The 27442-nt window shown below is 38.0% G+C and overlaps 4 protein-coding genes across 12 annotated transcripts in view; 1 reads left to right on the forward strand and 3 right to left on the reverse strand.

Moving 5' to 3' along the window:
• LOC124051614 (interleukin-6 receptor subunit beta-like) overlaps positions 1-18916 on the forward strand; it is a 29618-nt gene extending 10702 nt beyond the window's left edge. For 3 of the 6 annotated variants that reach the window (XR_006841856.1, XM_046375166.1, XM_046375164.1), the window contains exon 8: positions 1377-1683. Coding sequence is in view for 3 of the 6 variants with exons in the window: in XM_046375166.1 (XP_046231122.1) it covers positions 1377-1411 (35 nt within the window). In the remaining 3 variants the exon portion in view is untranslated. Of the gene's footprint in view, positions 1-1376; positions 1684-3032; positions 3192-3513; positions 3616-3837; positions 6192-16697 lie in introns of those variants that run through there. The other 3 variants (XR_006841855.1, XM_046375167.1, XR_006841854.1) reach the window with 3 other exon arrangements.
• On the reverse strand, positions 783-2537 carry LOC124051621. The gene is made up of 4 exons (XM_046375177.1): positions 2402-2537; positions 1838-1965; positions 1257-1649; positions 783-1168 (listed from the first exon to the last, which is right to left on the reverse strand). Exons 1-4 carry the CDS (start codon positions 2439-2441, stop codon positions 1079-1081), a joined length of 651 nt encoding a protein of 216 aa, XP_046231133.1. The 5' UTR covers positions 2442-2537; the 3' UTR covers positions 783-1078.
• On the reverse strand, positions 9223-17924 carry LOC124051625 (thyrotropin receptor-like). The gene is made up of 10 exons (XM_046375183.1): positions 17761-17924; positions 17611-17682; positions 15603-15677; positions 15167-15241; positions 14951-15025; positions 14770-14847; positions 12169-12237; positions 11622-11699; positions 11242-11430; positions 9223-10374 (listed from the first exon to the last, which is right to left on the reverse strand). The coding sequence occupies exons 1-10, from the start codon at positions 17922-17924 to the stop codon at positions 9294-9296; spliced, it is 1956 nt and encodes a 651-aa protein (XP_046231139.1). The 3' UTR covers positions 9223-9293.
• Positions 18917-19819: 903 nt separating the features above from the next.
• Positions 19820-27442, reverse strand: part of nrg1 (neuregulin 1) — a 33807-nt gene continuing 26184 nt past the window's right edge. For 2 of the 4 annotated variants that reach the window (XM_046375143.1, XM_046375145.1), the window contains exons 8-9: positions 23655-23855; positions 21760-21892 (exon numbers count right to left, since the gene is read on the reverse strand). In XM_046375143.1, coding sequence (XP_046231099.1) covers positions 23663-23855 — 193 coding nt within the window. In that variant the 3' untranslated portion in view covers positions 21760-21892; positions 23655-23662. Of the gene's footprint in view, positions 21893-23654; positions 23856-27442 lie in introns of all 4 variants that reach the window. The other 2 variants (XM_046375141.1, XM_046375142.1) reach the window with 1 other exon arrangement.

Here is a 27442-nt window from a genome sequence, read left to right on the forward strand (position 1 = left end):
TCTAACTGCTTGCGGTTAAAAGATTTGTTGCAGGATTCAGTAAAAGTCACATTGCAGTCTATAAATTCTGTAAAAGTACAACAATCACTCTGGTGTGATCACACTTGTACTAGGCCACAGCATGGATGTTGTATTATAATGAAGAATTTAATTATCTCAGTTTATATCCATTGTCAAGTGAATTCCACATGATTAGCATTTATTTCTTTTCCTGGCAGAAATTGGCTTTTGCAGCCTTGTGATTCAGATTTAGAAAGGCATTACTGCTGATCTGACCAAAATTCCATACTGTAATATAATGTGATAAAATCAAAAACAGTGTAGACAGACAAGAACGGGAAAGCTTATTCAAAGCTTTAAAGCGGACATATTATGAAAAACTGGTCTTTTCAGTGCTTGTACACATATATTTACGTATTTGGAGTACTTACCCACTGTGAAATGTGAAATATTTGAACAGCTTTAAATATCTGGGGCTCCACATCAGCTAGGACCTCACCTGGACTCTCAACACCACACAGCTTGTGGGGAAAGCTGTGTTGAATTCAGTTCAGTTCATTTATTTATATAGTATATATATTTTGACCAAATAATATTGTCATCAAATAACATTTTTTGAGACCACAGGGAATTGTAATATTTGATTAAAAAGTGGTATAATATGTCCCCTTTAAGTCCATGGATAGCACTACTATACATCAAAACTTGCAGATTCGTTTGGAATCGGAATCGGAATCAGTTTTATTGCCACATGTGTTTACACATGCAAGTAATTTGTCTTGACAAAAGCGTGCTAAAATCTTACTGAAAGGCTAAAAAAAACAGTACGTGCAGTGAAATGACTGGAAGAGCTGTACAGGTAGTACAAAAAAATTATCCAGCAGTGTTCACAGTATTGAAAGAAAAAACCTGAAAGCTCTGGAGTGAACATTAATGTAGTGTATAACCGTAGTGTATAACCGAAACATTCGGTGTGGACCAAACAACCTTAGACTTTATACTGACCAGACAACTGATCAATTTATCTTGAAAATTATTAACAGATGAATCTTTGATGAAAATAATCATTAGTTACAACTCACCTCTTTGAATGTCTCCCATCTGGAGTTCTTTTTTGGGGAGATCTCACATTTTGCAATCTTTTGTATAGCTGTGCATACACAGTGACCTGCACAAGACATTTAATCAATTTTTCAAATCACGACTAAAAATGTCCAACATGAAACACAGCCATCAACTGGAAGCATTTCACTTACCCATGTATGGAGGCCTTGGTCCTGCAGCATGGGGTAGTACAGTACTATTCTCTTTGCCATAGCTGTAATTTCTGGCTTTGATGGGTATCTGTGCGATTCTCCATCCCCCTTTGCTCTCAGGATTGCAGTCATACTGCTCATGGTGTTTCGAATGAGGCGACATCTGAGCTCCTTTGACATCTGGCCTTTCTTCGACAGCTCAAAGTATTGTTGTCGGACTTGCTCAAGTTCTGTGTCGGTGTGCAATACATATTCTGGAAAGGATAACTTCACAACCTTTTCAGGGGTTGTGTACCTTGCAGGACTTGCGTTCACTGGAGTGGAAGTCTGTCGCATGGGTGACGCATTAAAGGAGGAACTGCCCGATAATTGTGAGTGTTCTTGGCCAGACTCCTGTAAAATAAAAGGTAATGAACTACTGCAAAAAGTAACTTTTTTTTTTGTTTTGTGTGACATGTATAAATAAGCAATGTTCCATTTTGTGGGTGAAATTGCTTACATCAACTAACTGAACACCTGTCAATTAATCTAAACTGAATTGAACACACATGTAGACTACAATGCCTGTTCCAAAAACTGACCTCCTCCGACGCACCATGACAGACACGCCAGACCGCTTTTCTGCGTAAAAAGTTCTCTGGGCCTGGGAAAAGATCCCGCAAGTCTTCACGAGACAGGGTGCCCATGATTGTCTCTGTGATGTTTGCAGCTATGAGCACATTGGAAGACAAAAATAGCAAGATGAAACAGTGCCCTAGAAATGAAACTGCATGAGACTATTAGAAGTTAACACTTCATTCAAATAAGATAGCTAGTGTTAACCAACTTAGTATAGAAATGTAGATACCTCATTGGTTGCTGTTGTATGTAATATAGTTACTAGTATAACTATAGAATGGCGCGAGTAACGGGAGGCGAATATTCACTTTTGGTCTCCCCAAGCGCAATACAGTCACCAACCACACATAACACTTCACACAACAGGTGACAGAAGGAGTGTGATGTGACAAATGGAAGAAAGATTTTGAGGCCCACAGTGCAGGGCCAGGAAGCAATTAGCTTCCTTTTTTTAGCTTCAATTTCATTTACACACTTCTGCATTCGTACGTTCATATATGATGAAGAATAATATTGGCATACTTTACCCCTTAAAATCGACACTGCGACATCATCCAATTCTTCCATGCTGACTTAGCTGGCTAGTTAGCTCCGCTAAAGTTAGCTCCGCTAGCTCACCTCAATGTCTCCCTTTGGCTGCAAAATACACAATAAACACTGAAAGTAAATTGAAACGTCGATAACACTGAAAGGGTGTGCGACATGAACTACAAAAAATGAGCACTGGATTCAGCGCTTTCATTTACCTGCAATGAAACACATCAATCCGTCAAATCCAAGCTGTCTGAGTCGCTCCAATATAACGGTCGTTTATGGCATTCTCATTTGCAGCAGCGAGCTGGCGGGTGTAACTATAGTAATGAGCTTCAGCGTCGCGCTGGCGCGTGTAACCATAGTAACGAGCGTTTACGGCAGTCTTCCTCTACCGAGTCCGACCTGTGCTGTGACCAGTTTACCGTGCTTGCCTGTGATATCTTTGCTTCCAACATGATTTGGCGTTGCTTTATATGCTACATATTTTTGGCATTGACTCTGAAACAACTTTTGAGTCACATTAATACTATGCACAGTCGCAACCCTGACTTTCGCGTGGTGTGCGGGATTGATGGCTGTCCAAGTGAGTACAGGGTGTATAACTCCTTCTACTATCACGTGAAGCGTACACACGCACAGCATCTTCTCCAAGTTGAAGCGGCGGAGGAAGAAAGACCGACTTGCCACGGTTTACCGGGAGCAGGTGAAAGGACAGCCACAAACGACCAAACCAATGCAAGCCCTGTGGCTGAAGCGGAGAGCTCAAGCATCTTAACTCCAGTGGTAAGTCGTTACACAAGCTAAGATTTAGTAATGTTAATTTATTGGCAAGAAGAGAGCAAGTGAACGGGTAAAATGAAGTACAGATTATTTTTCTAATGCTGTCAAAGTCACTGTCTTTTGTAGTATTGTTGTTTTTATTAGTTGTTTTTTATATACTCGAAATAAAGACACCAATCAGTAATAAATATGCCCATTTTGTACCTTTTTATTGGAAGAAATCTAGCTAACTAGCTTACCCAGGTTAGATTGTCTAGTGGTGCTACCTACAAATGTCAATATTTCCCCTGTTTTAATAGATATGTTTGTTGTTAATCTCTTTCAGAGTGGATTTGAAGAAGATGGAGATGGTCACATGAATGTTGACCTTTCTAAACATGCAACTGCATTTCTTCTTCAAGCCAGAGAAACCCATCGACTGACACAGGTAATTTATGCCATTGATTTTCCAATTAATTGTATTTCATTCTTAGTTGCAAGCTTAAAAGAAATAAGCTTAAACTGTAGAATGACAGTCACTGTTCAGACTATGAGGGTTACTTGAAAAAGTGTCTGTGAGTTTGCATGTTGACTGCATTTTTATATGAATTTTATACTGTAGTATTTTTTTGTTTATTGTATTGTTGTTTGTTTGTTTTCTACTCTCCAGAGAGCTGTTAACCAAATGGTGAGTGGAGTCCAGCAATATCAGGCCGCATTACTGGAGCACCTCAAACAGCAAATGAGTGACATGATTGAGAGACATTCTGGGAACCTGGATCAACTAAAGAGTGATGCAATGGGGATATTTGACCAGTTTGTTGACCCTTTCAGTCAAATTGCTTCCACCCATTTGCAGGATAAGACCATCAAAGAACTGTTAGAACCAGTTGAACCAGAGATTGTTGTCACAAAACAAACAGTATGTTATGTGAAACATGGAGACTCCAGAGTTCTTACCATTAAGGACCACTGTTTTCATTATATACCGTTGGTGAAAAGCTTGGAGCAGCTGCTATCACATCCAAGAATTATTGCAATGATTGATGAGAGGCCACAGACATGCAAGGATGGATTTTTTCATGATTTCATTGATGGAGACATTTTTAAATCGCACCCACTGTTTTTGAAATTTCCCACAGCATTGGAGTTGATTTTATATACAGATGAAATTGAGCTATGCAATCCTCTTGGATCTCGGCAAACAAAAACAAATTGTTATTAATTTATTACACCTTAGGTAACATCAACCCTAAATACAGATCAAGACTTGCTGCCATTCGTCTGCTTGCCATGGTAAAATCAAAAGATCTTTCCCATTGTGGTATTGATGAGATGTTTGAGAGGATTAACTGTGACTTAACTGAGCTGTGTGATGGTGTCCAGGTTGTCACTGCAAAAGGTGAGAGGACAATTTATGGTGCACTTATGTCTGTGTGCGGAGACACTCTAGCTCATGAAGTGGCTGGATTTAAGATAGGAGTGGGGTTTGCCTACAGTAAATGCAGGCACTGCGAATGCAACTTTGAAGACATGCAGGAGCAATTTAATGAAGATTTGTTTGTTAAAAGGACAATGGCAAGTCATAACAGGCAATGTAATGACATTGAAAAGGCAAATACTGACTTTCTGAAAGACAATCTAAAAATGACATATGGCATAAACAGGAGAAGCAAATTAACAGAATCTCCTCACTTTGACATAATCAGTCAAACCCCACAAGACATCATGCATGTCATTCTTGAAGGTGTTTCCCCGTATGAAATCAAATGTGTTTTAAAGCATCTTGTGCTGTCAGGTCATATGGACTTGGACGCATTCAACAGTGCAATTATTTGTTTCCCTTATTCTCCTGTGGATGCAAGGGATAAGCCTTGCCCCATATCTGTCAATACACTGTCATCAAATGACAATAAATTGAAACAGTCAGCTGGGCAAATGCTGGTTTTGTTAAAGATCCTGCCATTTCTCATTGACAGAATTGGAGAAAATGATTACACACAAATGCTACTCAAGTTGTTAAAGATTGTCAAAATTCTGTTTTCACCTATTATTGCTCTCTCAACTCTTTCAAGGCTGAAGCTTTTAATAGAGCAACATTTGAAACATTTCAAACAACTGTTTCCAGATGCAAATATTATACCTAAACAGCATTACTTGCTGCATCTTCCCTCTCAGATTAAGGCACTTGGGCCTACAGTGAGGCATATGTGTATGCGTTTTGAGTCAAAGCATTGCTTTTTTAAGCAGTGGGCTTTGAAAAGTAGTTTTAAAAATATCTGTAAGTCTCTTGTTAAGCACAACCAACTTTATGAATGTAGTCAGAATGTGCATGAGAAACATCCAATTTGTTCAAGTGAAGTTGACATGGGCCCAGCATCTGAGGTGAAAAATGTTCACTATGTCGAAGGAAAGATCAAAGACTTCTTAGGAATAGAGCACGTTGAACACATAGTTTCGGTACAGTGGATTATGCAACATGGAAATAAGTATACATGTGGAAAATCTTTGGTTATTTCTAATGTCATCAATGATAATCCAGAGTTTGCACTTGTGAAAAACATTTATATTTTAAATGCGTCAGTGTATTGTTTTGAATGCCAACCACTCTCTACAGTTGGGTGCAATGATCATTATTTAGCTTACGAGGTAGAAGTTCCCGACCTAGCTCAAGCAAATATTTTCATGGATGCTGAAAAGCTTGTTGATTATACACCATACTACTATGTAAACTTCAATAATAGCAAGTACATTCCACTGAAGTATGATCTCACAGACATCATCAAACATCATTCTTGAGTCTGTATTGAGTGTACAGTTGGGCTGATTTTTTTTAAGCACTGACAAACACTGTAATTGATGACAGCATTTATTTGTACTTATTACTTGTTTAATAATGTGGTACAGTATGTCTGTCTTTTTTTACATATCTAATGGACATGGTTTGCTGGAAATGTAATAGCCACACTGTACTGTGAGTTGCAAGCCCTGCATGTTTTCAATAAAGCAAATTTGTAGTCTCAATTCAAGTCAAGTCTATTTCTTGAAACAAGACGATTCATCTTTTGCAAATAACACAGCAGCTTAAAAACCTTATGACATATTAAAAAAACTTGTTTCATCTGAGATATAACTCAAAACAAGATGTTTTCAAGACTGTTTCACTTAGCAAGATATTCAAGATGCACTGTCTAAAAACAAGCGCCTTTATCTCACTTAAATCTTACTCTTTAGGTGATTTTGTCTTGTATTAAGTGTGATGAGATGTTTTGACTAGAAATTAGAAAAATATACTTGGCAAGATTTTGAGTTTTTGCAGTGTATTGTGGGAGGAAGCCGGAGTACCCGGAGAAAACCCACGCAGGCACAGGGAGAACATGCAAACTCCACATAGAAGGGCCCAGACCGGGATTCGAACCTGGAACCCTCTTGCTATGAGGCGACAGTGCTAACCACTGCACCACCGTGCCGCCCTGTCAGAACATCCATTGAGTCTAATACTGAGAATACTTGAACTTCAACACAGAAATGGCAAACTGTTTAATGTGAAAGCACCAAAGACACTCCCATACAAATGATCAGTAATCTTCATACTGTTAGAGTCATATAAGCAGGAAATATGTCTAAATGATTAAAACCAGGAGAAGACAAAAGGACAAGAGTGCATGTAAGTCTACTTATTTACAGATGATATTTGTGACATGATACAGAACATTTAAAATAATAAAAGATTAAAAAATTGCTTTAATTGTCATCAAAAAGATCAGTCTCTTCAGGAACAGCAGTTAATATGTAAGAGCACCAAAATGGGCAAAAATGTCCTGGGACACACTGGAAGGTTGGGTCAGAGGCTGCTGTCATAGCCTCCTTTTGGCTGAATGTCATTGTCTCACTGATCACATTCCAAAAACTTCCTTAGAAGCCTGAAAGCCACAAATCATGCAAAGGGAGTTTAATCTGCACAATTTCAGAAAGTTTCTCTTTGATGGCTTCAGTGATTGTACACATGAAAAGCCCTTTCCTTTACACTCTCTAAACACACTGATCTCTGTGAGGTGAGCATGATTGGGAAGTGCTTGTTTGAAAAAGTTTCAGTGATCATCACAAGAGAGGGATTTTCAGACAATCCAAAAACGTCATTATTTGATGCAGACGGATGCCTTTATTTCCATGTGCCCTTACCTCTGAATTCTCCTCGTGTTTACATTTTCTGTGCAGTTTTGAACATATTTTGACTCATATACCCCAACAGCTGAAATTTAAACATTTGCTATCATTACATGCAGCTTTAAATTTAACATTTTAGAACATCAAATAACCACCTCCATCAGAACAGGAATACTGATGCAAGAATTTAATAGATCAAGAAAGGCCATAGAAAGGCAATTGTTTGGTTCTGTGAATTTTGTTTAAAACGGTATTTATATAGAAGTACAATTATTGTTTTTTAAATAAAATTTATATAGAAATTTTGGAACATCTTGCATCCTGGTGATTCCTGTACTTGAACATTTTTTCATTTGGGTGCTAGAGTGTGTAGCAAGCATTGTGTCTGTACTGGCTTCGATAGAGGTGCACTTGCTTCTGGCAGAGCCCCATCCGGCTCAGTAACATCAGGATATCTTGGTGAAATGCCTTTGTCAGGATAGCATAAAAAAATGGATGTGCACAAGAGTTGAGAGGATAGAAAAGCACCAGCAGCACCTGTGGAGAAACACATCACTGATTTTATTTTAAATTATGACTGTAAAGATATTAGGTTTTTACAATATGATTATCATGGTCCAAAGAATTCACATTGACAATATTATCGCCATATCTCTTGCAAAAATTCAAAGTCAAATTAATCTTCAATTTTGTGAAGATTAAAAAAAACAAAAATTTGTTTTTTTACTACAGCTACTACAGTTATTATTGTTACTACTATTGTTATAATCACCATAGTTCCTATGTACACTTCATCATTATCATTATGTATAGTTCCAATACTTGTGGTATTATTGCTGTTGCTTTGCATGTATGTTTGTGTGCACCTTCTCTCGCCCACCACCCCCACTTGTGGTCTAGATCTGCTCTAATTGGACAGTGTCATGAGATAACATTTATTGTGAATTGGTGCTATATAAATAAACTGAACTGAATTAAATGGAATTGACATCGCTGGACACATGAGGGCCAACTCATCAGGTTAAGACTTTAAGAGTTTACCTGAAGGATCAAGGACACTCCTTTGATGGCAAACATGTACACGTTTTAGATAGGGAGGACTGGTGGTTTGAAAGAAGAATAAAGGAGACCATCTATGTCAAAGTGGAGAAACCATCCCTCAATAGAGGAGGAAGTCTACAACACCACTTATCTCCAATCTACAATGTGGTTCTGTCATCCCTTCTCAGGAGATTAAACAACCTTCCACACTTCCAACAGTCGTTCACACTTGACATCAAGTGACCTGAATGACTGTCATCAAAAGAACCAAAGCATCAATGACTCAAGAAACTTCGGTGACCTGGAGAGCAACCCCAGAGAGATCAAATACCTGGGTCCTCCCCTTAGTCAGTCAGAAATGAAGAAGCCTCTTGGATGAGAGGTGGAAAAGTCTTCAATAATCTATGACTAAGTACATTTGTCTTTACTTAACTGTTCATGCATGTACAAAAAGAACATCCATCCATTTTCTACACCGCTTATCTGTCAGAGTCACAGGGGAGCTGGAGCCTATCCCAGCTGAATATGGGCAAGAGGCACACCCTGGACTGGTCGGCAGTCAATCGTAGGGCTAACACACAAAGTACAGTAACCAATTAACCTGATGTGCATGTTTTTGGGATTGTGGGAGGAAACCAGACTACCCAGAGAAAATCCACACAGGCACAGGGAGAACATGCAAACTCCACATAGAAGGACCCAGACTGGGATTTGAACCTGGAGCCTTCTTGCTATGAGGCAACAGCGCTAACCAGTACACCACCATGCACTGGATTATCTACACCACAAGTAAATATGTCTATATTAACATAATATCAATATTTTACTTTTTAAATATAATGGTAAACATAAATACCAGCTTATTATGACATCCTTATTTTAAATTGAAATAAATTTGGATTTAAGATCAAGATGAAATCACACCTTGGAATCTGTGACAGTCATCAGCGGTTGGTGGAGAGCTGCAGACAAGCCATAGAAGCAAATGGGAGCCAGACACAGAAAGTTGGTGAAAATGAGAACAGCCATACGTTTGGCCATGTTGGTATCACTTCTGCTGGACTGGTGGTGGGGATTGTGCACCATACAGTAGATATGGAGGTAACATAAACATACCACCATAAAAGCAATGACATTAGACATCAGGATAAAGACCACATATGCCTGAGCAGCAGTTGTTTCAGTGTCCATAGGAATGCAGATGCTCACTTTCTGGTAACTGCTCACACCAACCACTGGTAGCAGTGCTAGAATCACACACAGCAACCAGCCAACAAGCATCAGCATAGCTACATGGCGTAACCTCATTTTTCTGTCTGGCCTCATTGCATAGAAGATTGCATGCCAGCGCCGAAGGCTGATTAAAGTTAATGTGTACACAGATAGCTCACTGGCAAACACTGATAATGTTCCTGCTAAATTGCAGCCACCTCCTGTTTGCCAGGCAATAGCATAGTGGTAATAATGGGAACGTGTGTAGAGGTCAACGGAAGCAATGAGCAACAAGTACACCCCCATACAAAAGTCCGCAAATGCCAGATGACCCATGAGGAAACGAGTAACAGATAGCTTCTGTCGGCTGGTCAGCAGGATGAACAACACCAGTAGGTTGGCTGAAATGGCTAAGAGACTGACCACCCAGACCAACACCCTTAAGAAGCCTTGACTCATTACATCTTCACAGGGGTTGAGGGCATCAGGTAGGGGGGTGCAAAATAGTCCATCTGTGTTAAGTTCATTACACAGTGAAAAGTCAAAACCTTCAATGAGATGCTCTGTGTGTAACTCCACATAAAACAAACCCTCATTTTGAGGTGGGCAAACAGAATTGTTGTAGTTGTGACTGTGATTTGTGCTGCTGGTCATTGGGAAAACAAAGCTGTCTCTCAGATGCTGTTGGATCTTGTGTCCCAGATAATTCTCAGAGAGAGCTGCAGAGGATTCCTGCAGCTTTCCCAAAGCAGTCTGTGTCAGGTTGCAAATATCTGCCTCAGGATGTCTTGAACAGAGATGGCAGGGATTATTAATCAGTCAGTTAAATTGACTCCAACATTTATTTAGATGCATGTTGAAGTATTATACTACAAATTTCTTCCACAAGGCAAGTTGTATGGTGCACATGATCAAAAACTCTTGACTTAAAAATAAACAAAAACACACTGTTGATCACTTGTATTCACATTTAAAAGACACATCTGTCCTTACACCTTCTCTGTAAGTATAACCCCACCAGCAGCAACTCTCTAACAAACTAATTAAGGTCATTGAGATCCTCTAACTGTAAGCAAGCATAGTACATCTACAAATATCCAGACATAAACTATATAAGTAAATGTAATCCAACAGAATAATTCAGTACAGTTCGTTGGAGGACTCGATACAAAAACAATACTGAATGCCAATGTCAAAGGAAGAACCAAATATGTAAAGAGAGAAATTCAATAACACAATGTTCTTTAAAAAGTAACAGAATGTGAGAATGAAGACCAGCCAATATTGCCTAAAAGTCTGTAAAATAACCTAAGCTATGGATAATCACTACAGTCAAAGATCAGCAAACAGTAAAGGATGCTGCTGCTTCTGGTGGTGCTGTTTGCCAATGTAAGTTCTACCTGATGGGTCTGTCTGAGGACAGAAGCATGACTACAAGTGATCAGTGCTGCACACAACTTTTTTTTTTTATAGTAACATGTTTAAATATAAAATCATTAGGTTACAATGCTGAGAAAAACTGCAAACTGCAAACTTACATTACATGCACTATACTGTGGGCCTAAGGGTAGTTTGGTATTTAAAAGACAGTTACACTAAGAAAAGAAACCTCTATGGGAAAATATTTTCCACTACTTTCAATTCTCTTACTTACCCTCTCCATCTTTTGAGCATTTTGAGACCACAGCAATGGCTTGGGAAAGTCAGTTCAGCACTCTGTAAATGGGGAAAGGTTCTGAAGGGTGGCAGTACTTTGAGGGCCCAAGTGTTTTTAGCTTGGAGCTTTTCAATGGTCTCCATGCCTATTGAAGGTAAAGAGCTAACTTTGGTTTCTGAAAGGTCTCTGAAAAGACACACAAAGAGTTCAGATTGGACACAAAGCTGAGACTGTTCCTTTATCCAATCTCAGCATGCACTGGAGTTGAAAAATAAAGATATAATTTCATGTAGGAATATTATTTGATGTAAGAAAACACAAAGTAAAGTTGTATTCACTTCTTTCTCTGGCAAATTGTGTACATTTGAGTCACTCACAGGTGAGTTGGGCCACGGATCACACCATAAAATGCAAATTCATCTATTCGCCCCAAATCCACATTCCTGTGAAGATACCTGAAGAATGGAGAATACTTTTAACTTCCTTCTATCATTTATTTATCTATCATTATTGTGCTTCTATGTTACAGTGTTTTGTGCTGCCCAAAACAAATTACTCATAGCAGGATTGATAGGATTAATTGTCTGCATTGTATTGTACTGTTCTCTATTATATTGCATACTGAGTGGCAATATGTGGAAATAATTTTTTTTTTTTATTACTGATAAGCCTTCTCTACTAACATATACAAATTCATCCATTCATTCGCCCATTCATTCATTCACTTAAGTAGGTTATTATTTTAACACAACAGTACACAATAGTAGCACAAAAACACAATAGTAGTATAACCTGCCAGTCAGCCAAGTTATAAAGAGACCAGATAAACACATTGAAGTTGTAATTAAAATAATAGTTAGTTCAGTATGTGTCATCATTTTGAGCTTCTGTTTCTGTTTTGTCACGATAATTCAAATGGCATACACTTCCTCTATGCTACTCCCATTGAAGGCATAGTCCTGGATCTCTTTCACGCCATTGCTATTCAGCATACTAAAAAAGGAAAACAGAAATGAAAAAGTGAATGAAAAATATACATATAATAACATTGATTGTATTGCAAATAATGGCTCATTTTTTGAGAATTTTGATACTTTGACTCCATTTAAATATGGGTGATGCATCAGTATATATAAAAGTGAAGCCAGACTATTGCTAAAATTGGGAAATTTCAATAGAAATTATATCATTTAAAAGCTAGAGTTACTACTGTATTGTGTTGAGCAATTAAGCTCAAAGTTTAAAAAATTGTGAGATAAAGAAATAATAATTTGTCTGTCTGCCCCATCATTTAGATCTACAGTGCATCTGGAAAGTATTCACACCGCTTCGCTTTTTTCACATTTTGTTATATTGCAGTCTCATTCCAAAATGCATTAAATTAATTTTTTTTCCTCAAAATTCTACACAAAATACCCCATAATGACAAAGTGCAACAAGTTTGCTTGTTTCACTTTTGCATCCCTGTGATCAATACTTCGTTGAAGCCCCTTTGGCAGCAATTACACCCTCAAATGTTTTTGAGTATGATCCTATAAGCTTGGCACACTTATTTTTGGGCAGTTTCTCCCACTTGAGATCTTCAGATCTCTCCAGAGATGGTCAATAGGGTTGAAGTTTTACTTTTACTGAGGAATAGCTTCCGTTGTTGTTGGGCATGATTTGGAAAAGGCACACACCTGTCTATATAAGCCCTCACAGTTGACAGTGCATGTCAGAGCACAAACCAAGCCATGAAGTCAAAGGAATTGTATGTTGACCTCTGAGACAGGATTGTGTCCAGGCACAGATCTGGGGAAGGGTACAGAAAGATTTCTGCCACATTAAAGGTCCCAAAGAGCACAGTGGCCTCCATAATCCATAAGTGGAAGAAGTTTGGAACCACCAGGACTCTTCCTAGGGGGCCTTCTAGGAAGAGTGATCTGGGAAGGTCCTTAGTCTAGGGAGGCCCTTAGTCAGGGAGGTGACCAAGAACCCAATGTTCACTCTGACAGAGCTCCAGCGTTGCTCTGTGGAGAGGGAAGAACCTTCAAGAAGGACAATCATTTCTGCAGCCCTCCACCAATCAGGCCTGTACGGTAGAGTGGCCAGATGGAAGTCACTCCTCAGTAAAATGAACTTGAACCCTTGAGCATCTCTGGAGAGATCTAAAAATGGCTCTGCACCGATGCTCCCCATCCAACCTGATGGAGCTTGAGGGGTTCTGCATTGAAGAGTGGGAGAAACTGCCCAAAAATAAGTGTGCCAAGCTTATAGGATCATACTCAAAAAGACTTGAGGCTGTAATTGCTGCCAAAGGGGCTTCAACGAAGTATTGATCACAGAGTGTGAATACTTATTTACATGTTATATTTTTGTTTTTTTTTTATTTTTAATAAATTTGCAAAAAATTCAAGCATGGGGTACTTTGTGTAGAATTTTGAGGAAAAATTAAGACTGTAACATAACAAAATGTGCAAAAAAAGCAAAGTGCATCCCTTTCGGGATGCACTGTATCTTGAAAACTATCGGTTCACAGGGAATAATGTTTGATGTTTGCTAGCTTTAGCACCACAGTTATTTTACAACAGTGGGCTATGCATTTTGTAAAAGACGCCATTTGTAGCATAACTGGTAACAGTTTATGTTGTACATGCTGCTTCACTAATGGTTTGCACTTACGAGGATCCACTTTTGCCCCTGAGAAGAACTCTTTACACTCATTGCCCTATAGGGGTAGTGCTCAAGCATCACCCATGCAAAGTCTCACTGCATACACTGCTCATCTCTCATTTTTACTCAACCACTTTGAGCACAGTAACAGCACACAGTAAGCATGCACCTGTGTGCAAGTGTCACTGAGATGTTCCTCTTAGTAAGACAGTGTAGTTTATTTTTCTCATTTTGCTGTTTGCCCTGCCTGGTCAATCCATGCTTGCATGCATGCATCCATGGTTGTGGTGGGCAGTGGCTACTAGCCACGGTATTGTATTTCATGGAATATGACTGGCACATATGTGAAGGATTTCCTGTATTCCCGCTGCTTCTTTTATCACTGACATAAAAACATACTAGAGGCCTCATACTATGGATCGTAAGTCAATACTGAAGCCATGGTGGAAAGGTCAAGATTGGCCTGCAAACAAATACAGACACTCATCTTTATCAAACAGAAATTTGGATTCATTTCCTTGGTTAACACTTGTAGAGATGTCCTTTTATAATATAATTTAATCTACCTGAAATGTGCATGAAGTTTAATAGAATGCCAATCATTCTATTATTATCTATTATCTATTATCTAATCTAAAGGTATCCTAATACAGCATACAGTAAAGTGAGACAGGCTTGGCTGGTTTCAAAATTTTAAAAAGGAAAAAGTAATAGAATCAAAAGTAATATCAAATTAATAGAGAGCAATTCACACTGTAAGAGAAATAATGCAAACATTTAAAACCACCATAATTGTCACTTCAATGCCTGTGAGTCAGTAATAATGACTCTGAGAAATACATTTGAGCTATTATTCCATTAAGTCTTACTTACATGGTCAGAGCATTCTTAAATATGCCATTGAAAGAATTAGCAGGTATAACGTGTATGAAGATGTTCTCCGCTATATCCCTGTAAACAAATATGAACATGAAATATTAGATAAAAAAAAAAAAAACCATACACTGAAGCAACCGAAAGTCATTGCAATTTGGTATATTTAAATATTACATACAAAATGAAATCCTCTCGGCTGGACTGAATATACTGGAGCCTAGGAAAGTAGGTGAGGCCCGTGTTGGTTATCCCACTGTATTGAAACAAAGCAGCAACTAGTTGATTCTTGACAGGGAACAGCATGTCAGCTAATATTTATTGAAGTTTTAAATTTTTTTTTTTTTTTTGAAAATGTGATATACTAGGTCTATGAATAAGCACAAATTGCACTTACAGGTACTTTAAATTAGGTAAGTCCTTAAATGCCTCTTGGTCAATGTATGACAGTGTTTTGATACCAGTGAGTTGTCTAATGGACACACATACACACACACACACTTTATTATTTTATCATTTTTGTTCAGTAAATCAAAATTTTTTGACTAAATATGAGTTATCATTATGTATGTCATGTGTTTTCTTTATTTTCCTTCAAATTATCTATAATAAAATGTCCAACCTCTTGAACATCTGTTAGTATATGGCAGATAAAAGGACTTGTCATATTAAGGCTTATAAATGCAATATGGCATTGTGGCCAGTATAGTACTACAAGTACTGCAGGACATACGCAGCAAAACAACACAAGACCACACTAATCTGTATTAGTGGTGGCATACATCAAATTCATTTTAATTAAAATCAAGTTGCACTGCACACAGGTTACATACATGTGGGTGAGCCTGGACAGCTTGTAGAAAGAATGCCTCTCAAGATATCTTAAAGTATCATCATCAGAGATGCATCTGGAAAACCACACAAACATTCAAACAAACAAAAAAATACTTAATCTGAATGAATTTGAAGGTGGTAACAACAATTTGGTTACAACAGTAGGCATTCCTTTATAGATGTGAGTGGCATGAGTATTTTGATATTGAGAATGGGAATTATGTTAATGACCAAGTCTTAAAATTCACAGTTATTTGTGAACAGGTCGTATTCCTGATATTGTGCATGAACAAATCTGGATTTTAATCCAAACAAAAATATTTAAGTACATGGTCCTGAAAAAGTGTATTTAAGGGTGAGGACCTTGTGGAAATAGGGAATATTTAGAGAGAAATTGTTCGTAGTTAGTGAAAGGCCAGGAGGAAGGAGAAGGAGAAATTTAAAACTAACTGCTCTTCAGTGAACATCAATCATGCAATTCTAAGAAATCTAGGACAAACAGGGCCCCAGTTTTAAGCTTTATAAGTGTTTCAAACAAGGATGAGAAGGCCAATGAACTAAATGACTTTTAGGCAATGTTTCTCACAAGACATGAAAGTGGTGATTTCCAGACAGGCACAGGTAATCTTTCTACAGCCAAACACTACCATCAGGTGCAGAGACTGTTCTCACACACTATTATGTCACAGCCATAGTGAATTTTATACTCAAGCATTTGGAAGAATCTGCTTCTAATGTACTTTTATTTGTAGTTGCACATAGGTTATTTTAATTTAGCATTTAATATTGTACAGCCATTATTTATTAGTTGGGAAGCTAGATTAACTAAATGTTTACCCTCCTATGATTAGATTGTACTAAAAATTTTCTAATAAAAAAAATCTGATAAAACCATCTCCAAAGTCATTCAAATACCTTGATATTTTAATTAATAATTTGCAGACCAGGAGCATGCATGACTACATCATCATCTGTCTCAGAACTCATGTTGATTCAGAGCTCATGATGCTGATTATAAATTTATGGAAAAGAGCAAATTTATTCATATTATTTTTAACTACGTTTCTGCACTTTGATTTGTTTTGTGGAAGCAGTTTGCGGAAGGCCCTTTACTGTTCCAGCATGACTGTGCCCCAGTGCATAAGGTCCATAAAGACATGGTGGGATGAGTTTGGGATGAGAACTTGACTGGCCTGCACAGAGCCCTGACCTCAACCCTTCGAACACCCTTGTGATGAAATGGAATGGAGATTACGAACCAGGTCTTTCTGTCCAGACCTCACTATTGCTCTACTGCATAAATGGGCAAAGATTCCCACAGAAACACTCCACTCAAGCATTCCCAGAAGAGCGGAAACTGTTGTAGCTGCAAAGCTGGCTATGTATTTCAAATGTGAAAGTTCCTGTTGGTGTAATGATCAGGTACTCCAATACTTTTGTCATATAGTGTATGTTTTTGTCTCTCTCCAGTGGTTTAACTCATCACCTTTCTGCAGTGATATAGGTGTAACCAGGATGTGACAACACTGCTGCTTATGGTTATATGTGCAACAGAACAGTTAACATTTTCAGCCAGAGAGTACAGTGAAACACTGTTTATCAGTCATTTACTCCTTAATGTCTCTTTTCTTGTTGTTTCTTATTATTAATTTTTTAGAGTCCTTTTTATAATGGATCTATGTGTCTCTAGCAAATTTCATTAAACAGTCCTGTGTTGGGGTTATGTTATAACTTAACTTAAGTTATAACTTTAATATTTATTACCATGCTGAATTGTTATGAATTAGTTCTTTATTTTGAAACATTCAGAATTTTTATTGCAAGAGGTACCAGGGCCAGGTATATAGGAAGCTTATTGTCTTTGTAAAGTATTTCCAATTTTTGTCTAGTCTGTAAAGACTCACTGTGTTGATTAACATGTAAACATTTTCTATGCAGATTTGGTGCAGGTTTTTTTCTTGGTCAATTACATGCTTTGTTCATGCGGGGGAAAAAAGGAAATCTTACATGCGAGAAATGTTGGTCAAGTTGGCAAAGGCATTCTGAGGAATAGAAGAAAGTTTTGTCCCCACAAGCCACCTGAAACAGAAATAAATGTCCTGAGACTTTCCAGTCTTAATACAATGGTAAGTAGTAGTAAAGAATGTGGTTACTTACACCTCCTGCGTGCTGGAATGGAAAACAGGCATGACCTCAGGTCCAAAACATGACACACTGTAGATGTCCCAGTCACACTGGCAATGAGCTGGACAATATTCCACAGGAAGAGTGAACTCAACAGTACCGAAAATGAAAAAAAGGATATTCAAATCAGGCTTCATTGTAAGAGCTCTGATACAGTGGTGGAGGCTCCCACGTTACACTGCAAGATCACAAACTGGCACTTCTGGTCAAAACCTTCAAAATAAAAGCCTATTGCATAAGCATGTTCCCTTGTATAATCAAATAAAATGAAGCCACACATGGAAACTGTCTGAGGTAAACTACACCTACTATGGGGCTACTGCTAGCTAACTTTTATGACATCAGTGACAGCTACCAACCGTTGTTGTCCTTGCCTGATGCAACTGACATTTAGAATATTGATGAACATATACTGATTCACACAATGATGAGAACGATAAATAAAATGTTTTGGTTGGCCAGGGGGAACCTTGAGCATAACATGGAATGACTCCCCTTTTTCCTAGGTCCCAAGGACGACCAGTGTCATGGTGGAACTATAGTTGGTACAATTCCAACGAAAGACAAGCTCCCTTAACCCAAAATACATAGCTCAAAAAAGACAGAAAACAACATGTTGCACAAGTTTGTCTGAAGATGTACAACTATTTAAATGTGCAACATCAGAGAAGGTGAAATTCACCTTTCCTTAAATACATGTTTGTATTTAAGCAATACAATTTGACATTCAATCATGTTTTTCTCTTTGGAGTTGATTTACTTCTGATTACAATTTAATTGTGATTCTTGGAAAGCATTGTTTTTCATTGTATATAAATACAATACTAATCATGTATTTTCATCATGTATTTACTTTGTGATTGTTGTGTTTAGTAAAAAATACTGTAAATGACTTATTTTAAGGAACCAACAAAAGTCAAACTTGGTACCAAAATATCTCACCTGTTTTTTGACAATCATAATAACTGTTTACATTGTAGTGTGACCTGCTTGCATGCAAATGGTCCAAATAAATCACAATAGTTTTTCAGAATGCATTGTTCCTTCAAGAAACAACACACAGCAGTACGTTACTAGCAGTAAGTAAAATTGTAGCCAACATTAAGATGTAATAAATAGAAAAACTGTCCTGTCTTGTCTCCCTGTGTGTTTTATTTGCTTACTGGTAAGTAAGGAGCCTGACAGTTGCTTGAAAACCTTGTCTAACACATAAAATCTGAAAAGAAGAATTTAACTATTTATTTCAATCCAAAACAAAACTGTAATACATCCAGCAGCAGTTCATCTAGATTACACTGCTCATAAAGTTTGTAATTTGAGAGCGTAAATTTATGTTAATACATATAAGTATTCATGTTAATACTTATATTTTTATAATATTTTACACAATGTTTTCAGATAATGCAACAGTAATAACAACAGGTTTAAACCTAATGTGTGTTTCACATAATCCTCTTATACAGCTTATATGATCAAATGTGAAATATATTAAATTATCATTACAGCAAAACTAATTTTGAATGTATTCTTAAATGTTAAGGTAGAAGAGCTCAAAGAACGTTTTTAATCAGAATTTTGACTCTGCGAATCCCAAAACTGATTTAATATTTAATAAGAAACAACAGCGCTGAAGATTTTCATGGTGTATTTACATTATTTGAAGACACTCCTAGACGTAAAAGCAATTCATTGTCTGTTATGCTCAGCATACAATGGGCAAACTATCAAAGTACTTATTTTCTATTTAATACTAGTAAACATGTGGAACAGATGACTACGTATATTTTACATCTTTTAAGTCATGTCTATTATAATGTAATTGCATATATTACATAACCATTTTAATGCTTGTAATTAGCAAAAACTACCCAATAAATAATCCCAAAGTAAATATTAAATACACAAATATGGCCACAATTAAAACACTAATTATGGGGCAGCACATCCATGGCATCATATTTACATCATTCACATCCTAAAATCATTTTAAGAAACTATGACTAATTATGGACCCAAATAATAGCTAATTTGATATTTTGTCATAATGTGTTTATTCTACAGTCTAGAAGTAAAGACAGACTTTGGCAGACTATCATAAACTACAATTATGTTAAGAATCATAAACACACACAGTGAGACTGTATAAGGTAAGGTAATTGGAAAAAAAAGCTAAATTTTAACATGTTGAAAAAAATAATACCAGTGATATTACTGAATAAATGAAAGCAGCAGATATGTATATATTCAGCAGTTTCTTAAACCCCAAAATACATTTCTCAGACACATGAATGTTTTCATGAAGCTTAGGCATATATTCACTTCTGTACACACTTTGTAGATAGTCTTGCGTTTAAAGATGCAATCAATGATGATTGTGATGGAGGGCACAAACAATCACATTGTTTTCTTTAAAAAAAAAATAGAGAATCGCTGGTCTTAAAGCTTTGAGTGTTATGTTTCAGTAGCACCACCTTAACTGAGTCAATTTGTACTCAGTGAAGATGTGGGTACCTGCCAGAATAGAAAGAGATGAAACTTTACTTTCAAAAAACAAAACAAAAAAAACCCAACAACTTAAAGTCAGGATATTTGACATTATGCAAATTAAATCCAAATGGAGAATTAAAAAAAATAATAAAATAAAATAAAATAAAATGTATGTGTTCAAGCCTGTACATTTTAATTAGTAATATTTAACTGAAGAGTCAGAATTCACTGATTGCACCTTTATCTAACAATTATAATATTAGCTTATCACCAAAATACTGGATTAGTGACAAATGAAAACATTGTGATCTCTAACATCTTTTCCACCTGTCACAAAATGCAGGTATTGAGCTGATTAATCATTATTCATTAACATCAGTCCAAGTGTTCTGTATTTTATACCATATTTTAGAACAAAAAAAATCTCAGTGAGACAGCCCATAATCAGCACACAGCACATCACATTGTTTGACTTGTGAGGTCAAATGAATTTAGAGGAAACCACATATACCACTGCTCATAATTCCATCACAGCATTTAAGGACATGGCATGCACCTTGAAAATATCAATTTAATTTCAAACTATCGTGTCAGTGGTCTCTTCCCACTGCAACACATTGCAGCCAGCAAGTCATTTTTGATTGTTAACTGGAAGATTAAGATGATAAATATATGGTCCAGTATGCAATGCTGCAGTTCCTTTTAGCATATCAAACAGAAAGGCACCATTGATATTTTTTCTGCACTGAAATGCACTGTGAACTGTCGCTACATACTAGTGTATGGCACTTAACCTAACGCGTGAACACATTTGTACGCTACTTTATAAAACTCTTTATTTAATACATCACTAAAATAAAAGTTTCATTCTTTATTTATACAGCAAATAATTTATATAAAATAAAGGTTTAATAATGACTATTCCTTTTTTCCCTCAACATAAAGGGTTTTGAGCAATTTCTTTTCGCTTTACACAGTGACTGGATCATGTTTGGTGGTGGAATTGGATGACTTCACTTGCAGGTCATCATTTGGTGATGCTGGGTTAGTCCTGCTGCTGTATATAGCCTTGAGCAACAGGGCTGTAGTGCTATCTGTAGTAGCAAAGGACGTGAGCTCCCCCTGAGGCTCCTTCATATCGCTCACAAGCATACCATCACCACTGAACTCCACATTAAGTGGCCAATGGCCATTGGTGACTCCTATGCTTTTGGTATTACAGTCATTGATGTTTTTGTTTGCATGAAGTAGCTTCTCGGGTGATGCTGAGAACATACAACTGGCAGTTGTGGTGTTGTGGTCATCTATGATTTGGTAGTTCCCATTCTCCATAGTAAACAGCAGGCTAGGTGGTGAGCTCTGTACCACATGGCCATGGTTGTAGTGAGCAGAAGTCCTCTTCAGTTCATTTCGGTTTGACAACTTGTGTGGCTGATGTGTGTTTGACAACAACAGGGGGCGCTCCTCTTCACCCAAGGGACTTAAAACCACTGAGGGAACAGAGATGGCCAGCATGGACAGGGGGGCTGACGTCTCTGTAGGATCAGACTCTGATGTTGCAAGAGAGGTCTGGGACACCGGAGATAGCAGGGTCGGGATTGCCATGGAAGATGTAAACCTACACCAGACACAATTAGAACAGAAATATTTGTTTTGGAAGATGTCCTTGTGCATGGTTAATGTAACCCATTTGAAATAAAAATTAATGACCATAAGAATGAGTTCATCACATAAGAAACCACAGGTTCAAATCTACAGTGAATTGAATTGCTATGGATATTACATACAAAATGTAACATACTGAATTCTCCATTACAGGAGTACGGACAATAAATCCATCCATGCATCCATCCATTTTCCAACTGACATGTCGAGTATGATAGCATACGTTAGTCACAGAATGCGAACCTCAGAAACTTCTTCACCAGAAATTTTAATTCAAGAGTTTGGACGGAGAGTCCTTACTGCAAAACTGCTGTGGATGGTAAAGGTTAGTGAGCCAAATAAGGAAAATATATACTGGGTATGTTGAATTCGACAACATTAGACAGATGTATTGGCCATTAACTGGGTATATCATGCCTTAATTACGTATGCATATTTTACATGCTTTTCACAATCATTTGTTATATTATGTCATTACAGTTGTAATAGAGAGCAGTGGTCGCCATGAGCAGAAGGTGTGGAGCGAAGCTAGCTTTGCTTAATGTGTGTTTCTGAAAGCAAGGTAATGCTAACAGTAACACTAACAATCTCCACTGGCATCAGAAACATCATTCACAGCTCCTACGGTCTCCCTCAATATTTTGTTAGCCCCTTCAAAACAATGAACTATTTTCAACACAAATGCTTCATAATGATTAAGTGTTTAAGAAAACATTTATTCCTCATCCACAGTGCCACAGGCTCAACTGCCTGCAAGGGTCATTCACCAGCTGGACTGGGTCTTTTTCATGTTATGAGTCACCATTATCTCTGTAGGCAGCTCAGTGCTTATGTGGCTCATTGTAATTTTTGGATGATTTTTTGTGATCCTCAAGACCATACATTGCTCAAGTATTATACATGTATGGATATTCATTTCACCGATCAAATTGACTTTCATGGTCATTTGGCAAGATGTGAAGCTGATTACTGTCTGATGACTGTAAACAATAAATCTGCACTGACATTGTGCATAATAATGTATGATGGGTGCACGGGCTCTCCTTTCTTTGTGCATTCTAACCTGCAGTACACCCATAAGCAGCTCCATTTCTGTTTTAAAAAAAAATCCTTTTTTCATCTTCCTCTCAGTTGTCGCCATGATTCACTGTAAAGAACCATACATCAGGAGGCTAATTTCAATGCAGCAACACTCAAAAGGTGTTTTGCACTGAGCATTTATGGTTGAATATGGGTGTGTAGAAGTTGGAATATAAAGGTGACCTATGTGTGCACATTTCCAGGTAGACAGTGATTTATAAGCGGAATGATGCCTGCACATTTGTGCGCACGAGGTTTTATAAATCTGATTTTTTGGGTGGTGCACAGCACACATTTTAGGCATTCATACACTTTTAGTATGGATGCTAAGTAAATGAGACCCTAGATCCAACACATTTTATCACATGAAAAGAAGGTAACATTGGCTCCAATGAGATATAGCCAATTAGCTTGTTTTTATATTTCACACATCGCTGAATTAGAGCAGCTCTTAACAAAGGGGGAAACATATAAGTTATGGAAGTGGTTGCGTATGGTGTTAAGAGTATTGAATGGGTTGTGTGTTTGCGTTGGTGCTGTAAAGGGTGATTATTATTTTTTCAAGACTTTGTTATCTTATTATCAGTGTCATATGCTTCTACATTTTTTGTTGTTAAGATTAATCAGTCAGTTACCTTGTACTTTAAGGCAAGTCCCTGTCGGAGTTGGGTGTGTCTCGGCACTCCTTTGAGTGAGCGCTTAAGTCTCTGTTGCCTCCAGAGGCATTCAGATGACCCCAGCCGCCCTGAGTGGCACGATGGCTATTCTCCGGCAATGACATCACTGAGACAGACTCAGTATCAGACAGAACACTGTTGCTCCAGTCATTACTCCAGCTGCAGAAACAGGGAGGGGGTCGTTTACATGGAAACAGGTTTCACTCAAGCCTCTAGACCACCTTGACATAAATAGATTAGTTAGTCAAATTTGTGTACCTGATCTTTCAACTCTATTTCATTCCAGTTTGTTCACAGTCTGCATAAATGAATCATGTATCAGAGTCTTACTTACTGTTGCAGCATTTAATTATATAATCTGCAACTGGAATTGCTTTCAATTGTGGAAGTACATGTACAATGACTGAGTCAGCCAAAATGTATAAAAGCGGAAACTGTTCAAACTCTACATTTGAAGACGATTTGTTGCACAGGAGGGACACAATGACACAGAGTTTGATCCCTGGGATGGAACATCCCAGTAAACCATCCATTTACACCAGGAATGCCTGGTGTTGATATACAGTCAAAGCTGATTAACTATGTTTCAAAGAAGTCAAGTTTTTAATGTTAAAATGTCAACATATTATGTGAGAATTCACCAGTGTTTTGTTACTGCTGTTCACATTCCTCCTGATACACATTCAAAAGTGCGCTATAGAAATTGTACGAGGTCATCAGCAGTCACAAGGCAAAACAACCAGATGGTGTTTTTATTGTACGCATTGTTTATTATACATGTCTCACAGATGGATTGCTTAGTATGTTTTGTCTGGTCCTGTCTCATCTTGTTTTCTACCACTTATCCGGGTCCAGGTCATGAGGGAGCAGTCCCAGCAGGAAAGCCCTGACTGTCCTCTCCCCGACTAACCAAGGTCTCCCAGGTTGGTTCTGGGGGAGGGGCCAGACAAAACGAGGTTAAACAAGGACAAGTGTACCCTACTCTGAGGGTTATTGGGGCCTTACCCTGGAGACAGGGCTGGGGAAGGGGCCTGTCGGCTAGCACCTGGTGGCCTGGTCAGTTGCATCCCATATATACTGGGACAGTATAATTTTTTTTGCCATATATCCTCTGTACACCACCACGCTGAATTTGAAATGAAAGACTCAAGATGAGAGTGAAGACTTTCATCTTAAATTCAAGTGGTTTGACAAAAGTGTGGCATCAAACATTTAGGAATTACATCCATTTTTATAACCCAACCCAAATGGCTTATAAGTGATGGGACAAACTAACATTATTACAGATATAAGGAATGCTGAGTTTCCTCTTTTTAGATGCTTAGCCAGGCTTTTATTTCAGCAGCCTTCAGCTGTTGCCTGTTTGTTGTTCCTTCTGCCTTCAGTCTTGTCTTCAACTGTCTTCAAAGCATCCTGTATTGGGTTGAGATCAAGCAACTGACTTGGGCAGTGAACAATATCCCATTTCTTTCCCTTGAAAAAGTCTTGGGTTGCCTTTGTTATGTTTTGGGTCATTATCCATCTACAATATGAAGCGGCGTCTTATTGGGGGCAGCTGTGGCATAGAGGTTGGAGAAGCCTTAAACACATCAGAACTTATCATGCTACTTCTATCAGCAGTCAGGTCATCAATTAAACACCAGTGATACAGTTCCACTGACAGCGACAGCGCTTGATTTGTCATGGTCTAATGAGGGAACTGGCCACATCTGGCCATGATACTGCTTGTTAGCCATATGTCCCATCATTTATGTGCCACCAAAAAAGGGGTGTGTGTGTATAAAAATAGCTGTAATTCCTGGTTAATGCTGCACTTTTATCAAACCCCTTGAATTAAAGTTTAAAGTCTTCTCTTCACTCTCATCTTGAGTTTACTTGTCCCAATATATATGGACCTACCTGTACATACCTGTGCTCTCCCTGTGTCTGAGTCACTGGATTGTTACATACCTTCTTGTAATTTGTTTTAGGATTCTGACTGCTCATTTGTGTACCAAATCCCTACCTGTGTATTAAAGATCATGAGGGATTTCAAAGCCAGTTCTCTGAATCAGGCTTTTGGGTCCAATTCACTGTCCTCTGCTAGCCCTAACAGTACAAACTGGCCAGCTATGGACCCAGCCAATTCTCACTCATTACATGCTGCAATGTGCTTTCAAGAACAGTGGGTTCTTCACTACAAGGAACAATTCTCCCCCGTTTGCAGAGGTATAAATACTCTCATTGAACATCATGAATGCTTCCAGATGACCACTGGCAGTCAAGTTAATTACCTTAATATAATCAGCTCCAACTCCTCAGCCACCTGGAATACATGGCATTCCCTGTGGGAAAGTGGGGCCACCCACTCTGGTGGCAGACTCTTTGTCATTGCATCGTTCCTGGCCTCTACACCTCCTCACATTGCCAAGCCTGAATGGTTCTCAGGCAAAGCAGGATATTGCCAAGCCTTCCTGGTGTAGCGCAGCCTGCACTTCGAGCTAGAAGCAGCCTTGTTTCCCACTGAACACTCAAAGGTGGCATTCATCAGCATGTACCTCTCTGTTCAAGTTGAGTCAGGGGCAACTTCCGTGTGAGCAAGAGATTCCACATTTTAGCCAAAAATACCTTTGACTAAGATTTTTGATCATACTTATCCCGGACAAGAGGCACTTTTGTCAGGTTGTGACAAGGAAAGCAAAGAGTGACCACTGACCCAGATCATAACTTCCTCCCAGGCCCTAGACTATCCGGCTCTCATGGACTCTGGGGCCAGCAAGAGCTTAATGGACTGCAAGGTTGGCCTACAGTGGATACCTCTTCCCAAATCTAGAAGCCATTGCCCTGAATGGATGCCTTCTCAGCCAGGTGACTCACTGCTAAGACTCACCTCACCATCAGACACACCTTACAAAAGCACATTTTTGAGAGTATCTGATGATAGAATGAGATGTTTTTTCTAAATGAACCCAAGGAGTCTTTAATTTCTCCTCAAACTAATCCATCCATTTTAACAATGGGCAAAGCATAAAGAATAAAATATAAAATTCAAAATTTAAACCTCTTTATCTGATATTACCCAGTATTGTAGTTCTAATCCTTGATTTTTGTCCTTGCCATATAAATTTTGAGAACAAGCTATTCCAATAACCTGATGATGTAAGTTCATTAAAATAGAGATTTGGAAGATTAATGATATTGTCAACTTTGACCATTTAAATTCTCTGTAAATAAAATTACAGAATAGTAATAATAATAATAATAATTCTAAATGAATAAATGTTGATTCATAAGTATCTAAAAGTTTAAGCTACTGGTGTACAAGATTTATGTTAGCAGCATTCATTGCTGTGTTTAGGGGAAGTAAGGAAGACTTTCCTAAACTGACCTTATACTGAGATACTGATGTTTAAAACGACTAGCAGAAAAGTAGGTAACCTCCATATCCATTGGATTAGAATACAAAGTTTGTTTAAGAATACTTACAAAATCTTTCCCAAAATCCATATGCTGAGTTGTGTGCCATAAATATGACCACTGATGCCAGTCTAATCTACAGACAGCAATGGTGATGACACTTGCTCTAAATGTATAATACACCAGAGATGTCTCATATTGTTTGAAGACCATCTCTGCTTCACAAAACTCATTTGGTCTGAGTGGAACAGCTTCAGAAGTACTGTCTCAGTACCTTTGCAATACAATTTAATATCACCATTAATAAGGCATACGGGGCACCAATTTAAACATAGCTCTGGGTCAATTCA

The sequence above is a fragment of the Scatophagus argus genome, chromosome 20 (genome assembly GCF_020382885.2).
Source record: "Scatophagus argus isolate fScaArg1 chromosome 20, fScaArg1.pri, whole genome shotgun sequence".
NCBI classification, from domain to species: Eukaryota; Metazoa; Chordata; class Actinopteri; family Scatophagidae; genus Scatophagus; species Scatophagus argus.